Below are 13,150 nucleotides of genomic sequence, written 5' to 3'. Positions count from 1 at the left end.
ATCTGTAAAAAAAATTAAACAACAATATTTAAAAAATCATTTAATATAATCTAATATAAACTAACTAACTAATTTACAACACTAAACTTTAATATAATAACTTATAATATAATAAACTAATAAACTAACAAACTAAACTTTTTAAAATATAAGTTAAACGTAAACGCTAAACCCTTAAACAACTAATAAAATATTCTTTTATATAACTAAAACTAACTAATAAACTATTTTTTCATTATAATATACTACTAATAAACTTACTAACTAATTTTTTATATAATATAAATTCAACAAACAAATATAACTTAACTATTTAACTAACACAAACTAATTAAATAATTTTTTTATATAACTAACTATTAACAAAACAAACTAATTAATTATTTTTTAACTATATAACTATCAAACATATACTAATTAAATAATTTTTAATTTATGTATACTATAACTTAAACTAACAATCATATAACCCTAAACTAACAAACTAATTAACTGCTTTTTATTTTACCCTAAACCCTAAACTAACAAATTAAACATTTATAATAATAAACTAATTTAAATATAAAAAAAATTTACCTTATCTCCCTTTCTTCTTCTTACTTTCCTTTCTCACTTTCTTTCTTTCTCGGCTGCAATCTCTTCTCCCTTTCTTCGGCTGCAATCTCGGCGACCAAGCTCTGGCTGCAATCTCTTCTCCCTTTCTTTCTTTCTTTTATGTTCTCACGATAATGCACACCCCATATATAATTTAGGTGTCACCGGCTGCCTCAATTATTTCACCAATAATTGTGCAATTGCAGCTATGATAGCAGCTGATTTCACGCAGCAATGGTTCAATAATTGTACCAATAATTCACGGCTCAAATGGTTCACATGCATGCATCAATAGCTGTAGGCATGCAGCGGGGAGCAGGAGGGGAGCACGTGAAGGAATCTCAGTTGTGGCTACATGTGCATGCATGAGGTCTCGTGAGCTAGGACTACATGGCGACCTACTTGGTCGCCGGGACTACATGGCGACCTACAAGGTCGCCGGGACTACATGGCGACCTACAAGGTCGCCCAGACTGCATGGCGACCTCTCCATTGGCTCGTATGGCTCGTATATGGCTTGTATGGCTCGTATTCGAATGTCACCCGTATGTCGCCCGGATTACATGGCGTCCTACAAGATCGCCTGGATTGCATGGCGACCTATGGCCATCACTGTAGAATTCACCCCATTTCAACAATTAATCTGGGATGTGCATTATCTCGTGAATAAAAAAGTTCGAGAACATTATCTCTTGAATTCACCCATTCTATTTACATAAAAAAACGTGAAATATAAGGTGGAATTTACAATGGCATTGGTGCCATTTAAAAAAAAGTTTTTTGAAACTAGAAAAGAGCAACACAAATATCTAAAATAAACTTTCATTTTACTTGCTAATTGCTTTCATCTCTCTCCCCCCACAGTTAATGATAAAAGGCGTAAAGGCAATCCCTGTTATCCTCATCTTTTACTTCTTTCGAAACATTTGTCCCCGTCTTTTGAATTAGGGCTTCGCTTCTTCTACCCTTATTTTTTCACCTTGCTGCTTTAAACCCTACTCTCTCCGATACCCTTCTTACTAGCCGTTGTCCTCTTTCCCGCCATTTTCCCAACCTCTGGGCTCTTTGCCCCCTTTTCAAATACGCTAGATCGGCCTTCATTGCCTCTTTTTTTTGTCAAAGCTTTGAACTTTGTTTAGCCTAAAAATGTCGACGAACAAAGCGGAGAAGAGGGTGGAGGATGACGAGAAAGAGAAGAAGAAAGGAGGAGAGCTCTTGTTCTGTGGCTCCACGAGTTGGGACTTCGTTGGTCGCCGCAAAGGTCCAGTTGAAGGAAACTTGGTCTCTCCCACTCGCCTCCGCCCTCTCATCGGGGTTGATGTCCGGTTCGTTGCCTCCGGCTGTGGTGAGTTTCCATTTTACTCCCGTTGATACACATTTGAGATATTTACACTTCTTCTGGACAATATTTGTTTTGGTTGCAGTGTCATGTCATTGCGTTGCATTGGATGTTGAGGGGCGATGCTACACGTGGGGTCGTAATGAGGCATGAAAAAACTCGTTTTTTTATGTTGTTGTTAAATGCGTGTTGTTGATCGTATTTTAATGTTGTTAATAGTGGCTAATAGAGCTTTAGTTTTATGTATAGAAAGGGCAACTGGGTCATGGAGATAGAATCCAGCGTGAGAGGCCAACTGTTGTTTCTGAACTCTTAAAGTATGTTCTTTTGTTCTGTTGTTAAACTTAGTCCTGTCTGTATTTATTAATTTTCTGGAAGTGATGGTTGATTTGAACTATGTTGCATCTGTATTGAAGGTATAAAATAATCAAAGCAGGAGGGGGAAGGAGCCACACAGTGGTAGTTACTGATGATGGTAATTCCCTGGCATTTGGCTGGAATAAGCATGGGCAGCTTGGTTCGGGTTCCACTAAAAATGGTTGGTTCTGTTGATTTAGATTAGTACTAGTACTGTGTCACTCTAGGTGTTTTGTTTTCTTAGTTGTCAAATTCCTCATGGTTGATGACTTTTTGTTTCATATGTTTATCAATTTATCATTTTTGTAGAAGTTGAGTCATCTCCCGTCCACTGTCTTCTTTCTCAAGTTACAAATGTTGCCTGTGGAGCTGAATTCACTGTGTGGTTATCATCTGCTGAAGGAGCATCTATACTGTATGGTTTGTGGTTCTTTTATTTCTGTATCTTTACTTTCATCATTTAAAATCCGTTTTCAGTTTGTGCATTTTTGGAGGATCTGAACTTGGTTTTTCGGTTTGTAGAACTGCAGGGCTTCCCCAGTATGGCCAGCTTGGTCATGGGACAGACAATGAGGTATGTGGAGAAGTTAAGTTAACTTTGACGAGTCTTGTTCATATTTCTGCTGCAAATTATCACTCACAAAGTTCTGCGTGACTTATCTAATCAATATAAGCCTAGTTTCTATCTGCGGTAAATGTATCAATAGATTGACTTGCTTTTCTCCATGGATTTCTGAATGATACGTATATGCTTTCAGTATAATGCTAAGGATAGCTCAGTGAGGCTTGTTTATGAGGCCCAACCACGCCCTAGAGCTATAGCTACTTTTTCCCGGGAAACTATTGTCAAAGTTGCATGTGGGACAAACCATACAGGTTCATGATATGCCTATTATCTTTCACATGTTTTGGTCATCCTCCCTTCCCCCCAAATTCCTTCTCCTCTTCTACTACTACAACTACTTAAACATTTTTATATTTCTATTTTTGTGCATCCAGTCGCTGTGGATACAAATGGTTATGTTTACACGTAAGATCACTGCTGATTATTGTGGAAGTGTTTTAGATTTCCATTTTATTTTCCTTGATTGTAAGCAATTGACTTTTGTTACATGAATGTCTAGGTGGGGCTTCGGTGGTTATGGAAGGTTAGTGCCATACACACCACTGTTTACTTCTGCATTGCGCCAGTATTTGATGTGTTTTTGTAGCGCTTAAATCCTTTATTCTACTTGTTTTTTCCCCTTTTTTACTGCATGTAATTCCTTTATCACATGTGCAGGCTTGGGCACAGAGAGCAGAAGGATGAGTGGGCTCCTCGTCGTGTTGAAGTATTCCAAAAGCACAATGTTCTTCCCCCCAATGCAGTTGTTTCAGCAGGTTCTGTAAATTCATCATGTACTGCAGGTATTGTTTGTTCTGTACTTTGTTAGGGAGGGTAATAGTCCAGTTGCCAAAACTCTCTATTAATGGGAAGGTTAAAGCTTTTTCATATTTTATGAAGGGTCAAGTGAGGGTTAAAGGGAAAAGTGATGCCTTGATAGGCCTTCTGTTTATAAATTTCAAGGTGATTGAGTTCTGTTTGATTTTTGCTTGTTTTCCAGGTGGTGGCCAGTTGTATATGTGGGGCAAAATAAAGAATACTGGTGATAACTGGATGTATCCCAAACCTGTCATGGATTTAAGGTTTTTCTTTAAACCCATGGATATGTTATTCTTAATGTTAGTTTCTCTACGATCACCATGATTGGCTGGTTTTGCTTTTGGTATTGGTGTACCCACATTGTTATGTTTTCACAGTTCTTGGTTACTGTTCTTGTTCCTCCCTTCGAATGAGTCGTTACCTCTTATTTTGTGTATCCATAATCGTTGAGCCTTTTTGTAATCTACTGTTTTTCTAGCTTAACTTAGATTCTGTTATTTTATTGCATTCTGGGCCATGCTTTTAGGTCATGCTTAAAGTGCCTTCCCTCCAGCAGAATGAAATAAATCATTGATTTGATAGTATTGACATCTTTTCAATTATCATGTTCTTTTATTTTGTTCATTTTGATTCTTTGATCTATGTGAAGTCTTAAGGGGTTGAAGTCCATTAAATTTCACCCTGCTAGCTTTAGTCTGTAAACATATCTGAGACATGATTTTCCCTTTTCTTCACAGTGGCTGGAATTTACGTTGCATGGATTCAGGCAACATGCACCATTTTGTCGGCGCTGACTCGTCCTGCATAAGCTGGGGCCATGCTCAGTATGGAGAATTGGGATATGGTCCTGCCGGACAAAAGTATGTGTTGTTACTTGTCCTTACAGCGTTTTTATTCATGGTCTCTCTCCCTGTATTCTATTTACTTAATCTTGTGTCTTCTGTTTAGGTCTTCTGCTGTTCCGAAAAAGGTAGACATTCTGGAGGGCATGCATGTTATCAGGTGGATAACAATAATTTCATGCATCTATGATACGATATGCTCTGATTGTCTCTGGACAGAATGATACTGATGAATTCTTTTGAATATCCGTGTAGTGTTGCCTGTGGTATGAGCCATTCAATGGTCGTTGTTGATAGAACAAATGTTGGTGACAGGCTTGACCAGGTAAATTTGTAATCCCCCCCCCCTTCCATATTAGAAATTTGAGTACCTTGATAACTTTATGGTGTACCTTGTTTTTATTCATAGTCCCAAGACACAAGCAGTATATTTGTGTTAAAAATTATTGTTTATTGTTGCCTATTTGTCTATTAGTACATTTTAAAGTTTGAAGGGTTTAGTTTTAAAGATTTATTTCTATTAACTCTTTGACATGCATTGCTACAAGAAACTAGTGTCATTAATCCCGTGGAGAATGTAAGCACGTCTTCTTATTCATAGTTGTCTTATACTAGCCGATCCTTTTGTTAATGTTGAAATACAAAATTGTATGTCTAAATGCTTATGTTTTCCGCAGCTGGACATTCATGATGGCAAAGCTTCTGGTGAAGGTATGTGTCTCTGTCTAGGTGTCTCCATGGTTTTCAATTAATCGGGACTTCTTAAAGAATTTCGGTAATAACATTACTAACTAGATTGTTGCGTTAGATTGTCAAGTTAGCAAGTATTGACTATTTAAGTTAGAGAGTTTTGACATGGATACTAATTTATAAATTATTCCGACTGCAGAGACCAATGTACCTGACACAGAAACTTCAGCTCCTAAGCAAAACAAAAAGGGTGCTAGTAAAACTCCGACTTCCTCAAAGAAGAGGAAGAAGGCAAATGATCCATCTGACACAGTGGAAGAAGTAGAGAATAGTGATGACGAGAGTGACAACAGTGAGGAACACATCAATGGTGCGGCTTCTGGCAAAGGCAGAGGTGAAGGTACAAAGAAGTCTGCCTCAGGCGGAAAAGGTAAAGGGCGCGGACAAGGTCCCCTTGCTTCAAACAAAAGTTCGCAGTCCTCTCAAGGGAAAAAGGGCACAAGGGGACGGTCGCGGAAAGCCTAGGAGTTTTGTTCCCAGCCCCTGGGAAATTTTGTTCTCTCGTTCTAGAGAAGTGTATTCTTTTTTTAAAAAAAGGAAAGCAAATGCATTGTTCACTGTATTTGCAATTTTAACTAGAACTGTTTATCATTTCACCCAAAACTTGTTATCTTCTGGTGAACTATTGTGCCTGAATTAACATTTATGAACAGTGAGAAGAATTTCTTTTCTTAATACGTAATCTGCACCCTTTTCGTAGGCAGGAAAATTGCATTTTTTTTTTCTTTTATACGGTTGATATACAGAGATTAGTGTAAATCTAAGTTGCTGATTGAGAAAAAAAAGTGGAGATTGGTGTTGGTTGGTCAATCATTTTTACGGTGGTTCGAGATTTTTTTGGTTGAAGCAGGCAGGCACCATGTAATGCTTACGATTGCCCCTTCTGCTGGATCTGAATTCATATTTTGGGCGGCTTCCAAATAACGAATATACTCAGATCCTTTGTTTTTGCAGTTGAATATTATATTCATTTAAGCTCCAATCTTAATCGGTTACCCCATTATCATATCATTATCAGGTATAAGGTTTCTTTCACCAAACAACCTATATACATATACATATTCCTCTCTTTGTAGTTGAATAAAAAAATGATGAAAAGAAGCAAATGTGATATATGATTATTTTAAGCAGAAAAAAGATTATATGCCCCATTCAGTCCGGGCTTGTAACACGGTGCAGGCAGGCTGGTAATTTGTTCTGCCTTGTGTTTTTTGTTGGAGAGGGACAGTTAAAACTCCTAGGTTTGAATGAAAGAGAAGGAGACATCTGTTTATAGGTTAGAAATCATTCATTAATTTACTGCTAACCTGGCATCTTTCTCTGTCTCCATGCTCTAAATGGATTTAGAAGATCTTTTATAGATGCCATCATGATTTATATAGATTCATGTTCGACACATAACTGCCTCAACTTTCTACAGCAATGCAGCCTTAATAATTTCAAACTAGAATTTGGACAAGTAACTGTCAAATATATATTTCTTCTTTTATCTATTGAATTAAGATTATTCTCAACTTTTCTTTTAATCAAATTGCTTTGAATTTAATAAAGATATTAATCAAACCGTTCACTTTTTTTACGATGATAATGTGGCAGCATGCATGAATGCAAACAATCTCATACTAATAAATGTTGTTTTTGAAAATATATTAATAAATGATTTTAAAATAATAAAAGATATCATTAAAAAATCATTACTGAATAATGTAACGTGACATAAATTGTAATGTGGTAATAATAATGTTTCGTCAATTATATAGTATAAGTGGATTGTCACGTAAATTATTACATTAATTTGTGTAAAATTTAACAGTTTGTTTATTATTTCTATTGAAATCAAAATAATTTAATTTAAATAAAAAGAAAGATTGAATGTTAAATTTAATTTGAAATAATAATAATAAATTAATTAACAAAAAAAATATAAAAATTAAAATTAAATTTATTATTTATATTATTTAAAAAACTGTATATATTTAAAGAAAATTTTGAAGGTCATATCAGACCTACATAGTAAATATAAATATAAATATTGAATAGCAATTGATTAACAAAAGTGAATAATCCTAACAATACAAACTAAAACAATGTTAGAGGAAATGAACTTCACGTAGGGGTGCTTAATGAGTTAAGTAGTTTAAACTCAACTCAGTCAAAATTTGGTATAAGTTCAACTCGGGTTGACTCGACTCAAGCAAAGTCCAACTCGACTATATAAGTTCGCGAGGAGTTCGCTAATCTTTTTTATAATTTTTTACTAGTTATCTTAAAAAAATATTTCATTAAAAGAATTACTAATTTTCTAATAGATGATAAATGACTAATCTATTAATTTTCTAATAAAAATACTAATTTATTAATTAATAATTATTATTTTACTACACCCAAAATTAAACCCTAATTATTATTTCAATGTATTTGTGGATTTTTATTTTAGAGTTTAGACATTGGATTTGTTTCATACACTCTTTTGATAATTTTTTTGGTCAAATTTATCAATTTACGTTTATATTAAGAATTATATAGTATTACTAGATTTTACCTATAGTTAAAAAAAAAACAAGATAAAAATTTTAGTGAGCTTAACGAGCAACGAAGCAAGTGACAAGCTTAACGAGTACGAGACTCGAGCAAAATTTTAACGAACAACGAGTCGAATCGAGCAACAAAATTTTGTAACGAGCACGAATCGAGCATTGCCTAACTCAAGATCGACTCGCTCAATAGGCACCCTTAATAGAAGGGGAGAGCGTTAGCTAAACCATGCGTATCTTAGCTATTGCAATCCTGATATAATTACGAGCTTCAGGAGGGCATTCCCCAATTTGATTAAGTTGGACCGTTTTATCATATATGCAAAATTGTTAGCCAATATTTTTTTTATTAGTAAATTGTTTGAAAGATTTTATTATTTAACAATAAACGTTCATACATCAATACAAACATCATGTTTAAATCTAAGACCTCAAAGGATACCTTAATTAACTTTAGAGACCCATCAGTCATACAAAATCATTGTGTTCCTTAATCATGTTAAAAGGGTCACTAAATCTATCATTATAATAAATTATTAGTTTTTTATTAAAATAAATTAATAGTTAACTTCATTATCCAAATGGTTTTTCATTAATGCTGCCATTAATTCGACGGTCTAATATATATCTTAATTTTGTTCTTGATTTTATATCTTAATTTTGTTAGATACTGGTTTAGTGGCAAGATGAATTGAATAGAGATATTCAGAATTTAAAAAAAAAATACAACAATTGCTTGTATTAAATAGCTGTCCAATTGACAACGAAGTTCATTAATCTTAGGATGCTTCCGAAATTTAGCCCACAGATTCTCGCAATTCCAATTAGCAGATGGGGAATCCATGGATCATTGAATTGTTTGTTTGGTTACCTCCAAACTAGTTGCAGCTGTGCAACCTTATGTTATCGAACTTTTATTTGATGCCTTTCCTATAAGTAAAACAAATACCATTGGTATTTATTTTCATTTAAGATGTTTTTAGTTTATTCTTAAAGTTTTTTTTTAAATCACTGTTAACGCTCTTGATAATATATATAATATAAATTATTTTCTGGTACAAATTTTTATATAATTTATAAATTGTCTACAATTTATAAATATTTAAACTAAAGATTAATAAATATATTTAAACCTTAATAACATATCAATCAAAAGTTATGATGTGCAAAGATAGATGTAAGACTTTATGTTAAGAATGTAAATTTCTAAAATTTCAAGGGAAAATAACTTATAAAAATTTAGGTGGACAAAATAAATTATTAATAAAAAAATATATAAAAATAAATATATAATAATTTAAAATTTTTAAGAACACAACTACTCCGTCCCCTCCCCTTGTCTATCTCTAGTGATGTATAACCCAATAAAACCAAGCCAAATTAGATTATTGGAGGGGATTCTGGAGGAGGTACTACAACTACAAGACACCCTCACGTTCGCCTTCTCACCGTTTCATCCTTAATTAATTCCTCGATAAAAAACAACATGTCTTCATGAATTTATATATAGTCCTAAATTCCTTTCTAGCAATGCTTACGATGCTCCAGCTATTAATTTGGATTCAAACACTTACAATTATCTGCTAACACCAAAATCTGTCGGACTTAATCCAAATCTATATAAAATTATTGCGAAGAAAACAAAAGGATCAAACACACGTCTTCATTCCGCCTTAATATCATCTCTCATGTCCGGTTATGTTTTTTAATCTCTGTGTTATCCATAGCAGGGATGGACTTAGGGGGAGCAGGAGGAGGAAATTTAAAATTATCATATTTTTTCTATTTATTTTCTATTTACAATCTGGTTTCGTTCCCTTAAAATTTTATAAGTTTAAGTTCGTCTCTCTTAACATAAAATTCTATGTCCGTCCCTGATCCATAGCCGAATATGTTGGCAATCTAACCGAGCTTACTTCATTCTAAGTCTTTTGTATATCATACTAAAATGTAAACATCCGTACTGTATACTGATTATTGTTTGTGAAAAAGGAAAAGGGGCCAAAGTATAGAGGTTGGCAAAGATGAGACAAAAGCCAATAACATGTGGTATGTTACCATAGTGTTGACTCTTCATGTAATTACATGAATCACATCCACTACCAGCAAAATTAGATAAGGTGAATAACAATAAAGTTAAAACTTACATAATAATGTGATAGCAAATCAATAATATTATTCCATTCATGTAACAATATACAAATTTAGTGGATTGAACATTTACTCGATTAATATTGTTATCGGTGCTATCATATAATAATAATTCAAATAAAGTGTGTTTTATGTTATGCATCTTGGCCTTTACATGACATAAATTGTTCCAAAAAAAAAGTGTGTTTTGTAAGTCATATGTTGCTTTGATCAGCCCTCGATCAAATATTCTTAAAAGGATACAAGTCACATTCAACATCTAGAAGTTGTCAAGAAAAACACTCTGGCATCCCTTTCGGAAACAATGCATGAAGATTATTTGCAGCAACTCTCATATTCAAGAAAAAGTAATCTTGGGCGGATAGAAATGCATTTTGCGAAATATAAAATCATGATCAAAACCAGCTTAACCTAACATCCCAACCCACTCAATCCTTAAAACCCCTAAAACAAAAATTCTAAACAGTCATCCAAAACTATTAATCTAATAACCCTAAATTACCAAATCAAAAAACTCTAAATTAATTACCTAAATTAAAAATAGTACAATGTCAAAATTAGCCCCACACATTTATCCAAATGGACATTTTGTCATCTATTTTTTTTTTTTTTTTGTGAAACACTTTAGACTCCAACAATTTTTTTTTTGTCAAAATAGCTTTTGTTGTATAGAAACCCTTAGTTAACTAACAGTCAACGTATGTTGTTAACATATCATTTCTACATGTGTTAAATTGTTGGTGTGTCACATGACATATCATCCAAACATTTTGTTAATGAACTTTCTCGAAACTTCTATAGTAAATGAAATATACATAATTGTGAACAATCTAATAATGTAAAACTCCAATATCTATTATTGATTAGAATTGGCTCATAACAAAATTTTGGTCTATACGAGTACCATAATATCATATTAGGGGAGGTTAGAATTAGATATTGATAGAAAAACAAGGATGAGGCTCATGTATGTAGAAAACACAATATATATTCTAGTTCTATCATCTCTTATGGGTTTGAAACTAAGATGTGAGTTAAGAAGGATGTGTAACATGTTTCGCCTCATTCAAGACAATGACACGATATGTGTTATATCATATGAGATGTTGATAATGCAGGGGTTATGTCACTCAAGGTGATGATGTTGTATGCGACACATCAATAATTAACACGAGTCATTTTAATAAAAAAAAAGTAAAACTAATATACTAAAATGCAGGGGTTATGTCACTCGAGGTGATGATGTTGTATGTGACACATCAAGGTGATGATGTTATATACTAAAATGCTGCAAAAAATAGTATAAAATTAAATGATCAATCTGATACATGTTACAAACTAATTTTGATATTATATCATTAAAAAAATTTAAAAAAAATTAAAATCTAAGAAAAACATGTTTCACTTCTACCTTTTATTATCAAATTCGTGTTTAATAAAACACTCTTTTTGAAATACGTTATTAAAGGCTATTTTTAATAATCTATAGTGATTATAAGGTTGTATATGTTTATAAATTTTTAATTTATTGACAACACACACTTGCAGAGTGCAGACAAAAATGTTCAAACTTAAAATCTCTAAGAAAAATAACATTTTCTTTTAACACTTAGATCATCTGATGAATTCGTTATTAAAAGATATACTCTCATTTAATGGGTGTTATTTTAATAAGTGTTTCCGTGTTTTTTAGTATTTTTTAATTAATGAAAGTAATACATTTAAATAATAAAATTAGATTTTATAAACAAATGATTAAAAAATTTAAAATTTATAAATAATTATAAAATTATATGTGCTATAATATTAATTATTATAAAAATCATAAAAATTATATAATTCTCCATAGTCGTTAACACTAATTGGAAAAATGTAATCAATATATATATGTTTGCCATAAGCGGGGTGGGGGAAAGCCGTGGGGTCCGTGGGGTCCGTGACACGTATCAGTACAACTAAGCGGCTTCGAACCTAGACACCAACTTTTTACGGTTTTACCCAAACTCTTTAGTCACACAAACATATAATAATCTCTTATTTCCCCATTCGCTAAGGTTGTGGACCCCAGCTCTCTTTCCAGAGGTATTCCTCGATTTTTACGTTTCTCTTACAAATCCAGAACCTGCCCGCCACTCTCAATATTATTTTTATTTAACTTATAATTATTTTTTATAATATAAAATAAGTATTATATATATAAATGGTGAGAATAACTTAAAATATAATATATGAGAAATGTTACTTGTTTTCTTAATCAATCTTTTAAAATTTTATCAAATAGTATTCAAATGCTATAAAATTCAATTATTTTAAAAATTAAGAACTAACATTAATTAAACTATAATGGACAATTAAAAAAAATTAAAATCAAACCTAATGCAGAGCCAAGATTTCTATATGTCCCCCCATAATATTTTATATGAACGTCCTACTTACTAATGGTAAAAAACAATTATTGTTATAAATGTTTTACCCAATTAATACCTCCCTAGCCTGAATAACATTATTTTCAGATTACAGAGGACAGAGACACTAGTGATTAAATGTAAACAACTTTATTTTATTTACTTTTTTCCGATAGCACGTGGAACAGTAATCTCATTTTATAATTATTTGAAATCAAACTATTTAAACTCAAAAATTGAAGTTCAAAAATTTTTAAACTCAAAAATTTTTTAAACTCGAGCTAGATTTAAGATCAAACTAGAACATTAAATATATAAAGATCCTATATAGTATTTAAAAAACAATGGTATATAAATTTTAATATTATTAATAACTTATGATTTTTTAGAGTTGAGTATCAATTTATTAAGATCTCGAGTAGATTTATTTAATCTAAATGTTTCAACTCGAATAAATCGTGATTGTCCCGTCTAATTTATAACCATAATTATAACTACATCTAATATAAATTTTAAATTTTAATTAATTTAGATTGATTAAAAATTATTTTTAATAATCAGGGGAGAAGTTGGGTTTGAGTAGGTTTTTTTTTTTGGGGGGGGGGGGGGTGGGGGCAGTGAGGCGAGAGAGTATTCTGCCAGTTTGTTTGGGAAATTAAATAATCAGGGGAGAACATTTGGGCCATTTAATTGCTTCATCAACAGCAGACACTTTCCCCTTTTATAAGATCCTCGTCTCTCCCAAGCTGTCACTC

General features: G+C 32.5%; 1 protein-coding gene across 1 annotated transcript; it reads left to right on the top strand.

Moving 5' to 3' along the window:
• Positions 1-1,740: 1,740 nt before the first annotated feature.
• On the top strand, positions 1,741-5,770 carry LOC120157500 (protein RCC2 homolog). The gene is made up of 16 exons (XM_039168602.1): positions 1,741-1,939; positions 2,019-2,080; positions 2,183-2,250; positions 2,350-2,471; positions 2,600-2,705; positions 2,813-2,864; positions 3,049-3,166; positions 3,290-3,320; positions 3,415-3,438; positions 3,573-3,697; positions 3,895-3,976; positions 4,451-4,573; positions 4,662-4,715; positions 4,811-4,880; positions 5,233-5,266; positions 5,445-5,770. The coding sequence occupies exons 1-16, from the start codon at positions 1,741-1,743 to the stop codon at positions 5,768-5,770; spliced, it is 1,596 nt and encodes a 531-aa protein (XP_039024533.1).
• The last annotated feature ends 7,380 nt before the right edge of the window (positions 5,771-13,150 follow it).

This window comes from Hibiscus syriacus, unplaced genomic scaffold, assembly GCF_006381635.1.
Source record: "Hibiscus syriacus cultivar Baekdansim isolate YM2019G1 unplaced genomic scaffold, ASM638163v2 tig00111273_pilon, whole genome shotgun sequence".
Taxonomy (NCBI): Eukaryota; Viridiplantae; Streptophyta; class Magnoliopsida; order Malvales; family Malvaceae; genus Hibiscus; species Hibiscus syriacus.
This window is presented reverse-complemented; position numbering and strand designations above follow the sequence as displayed.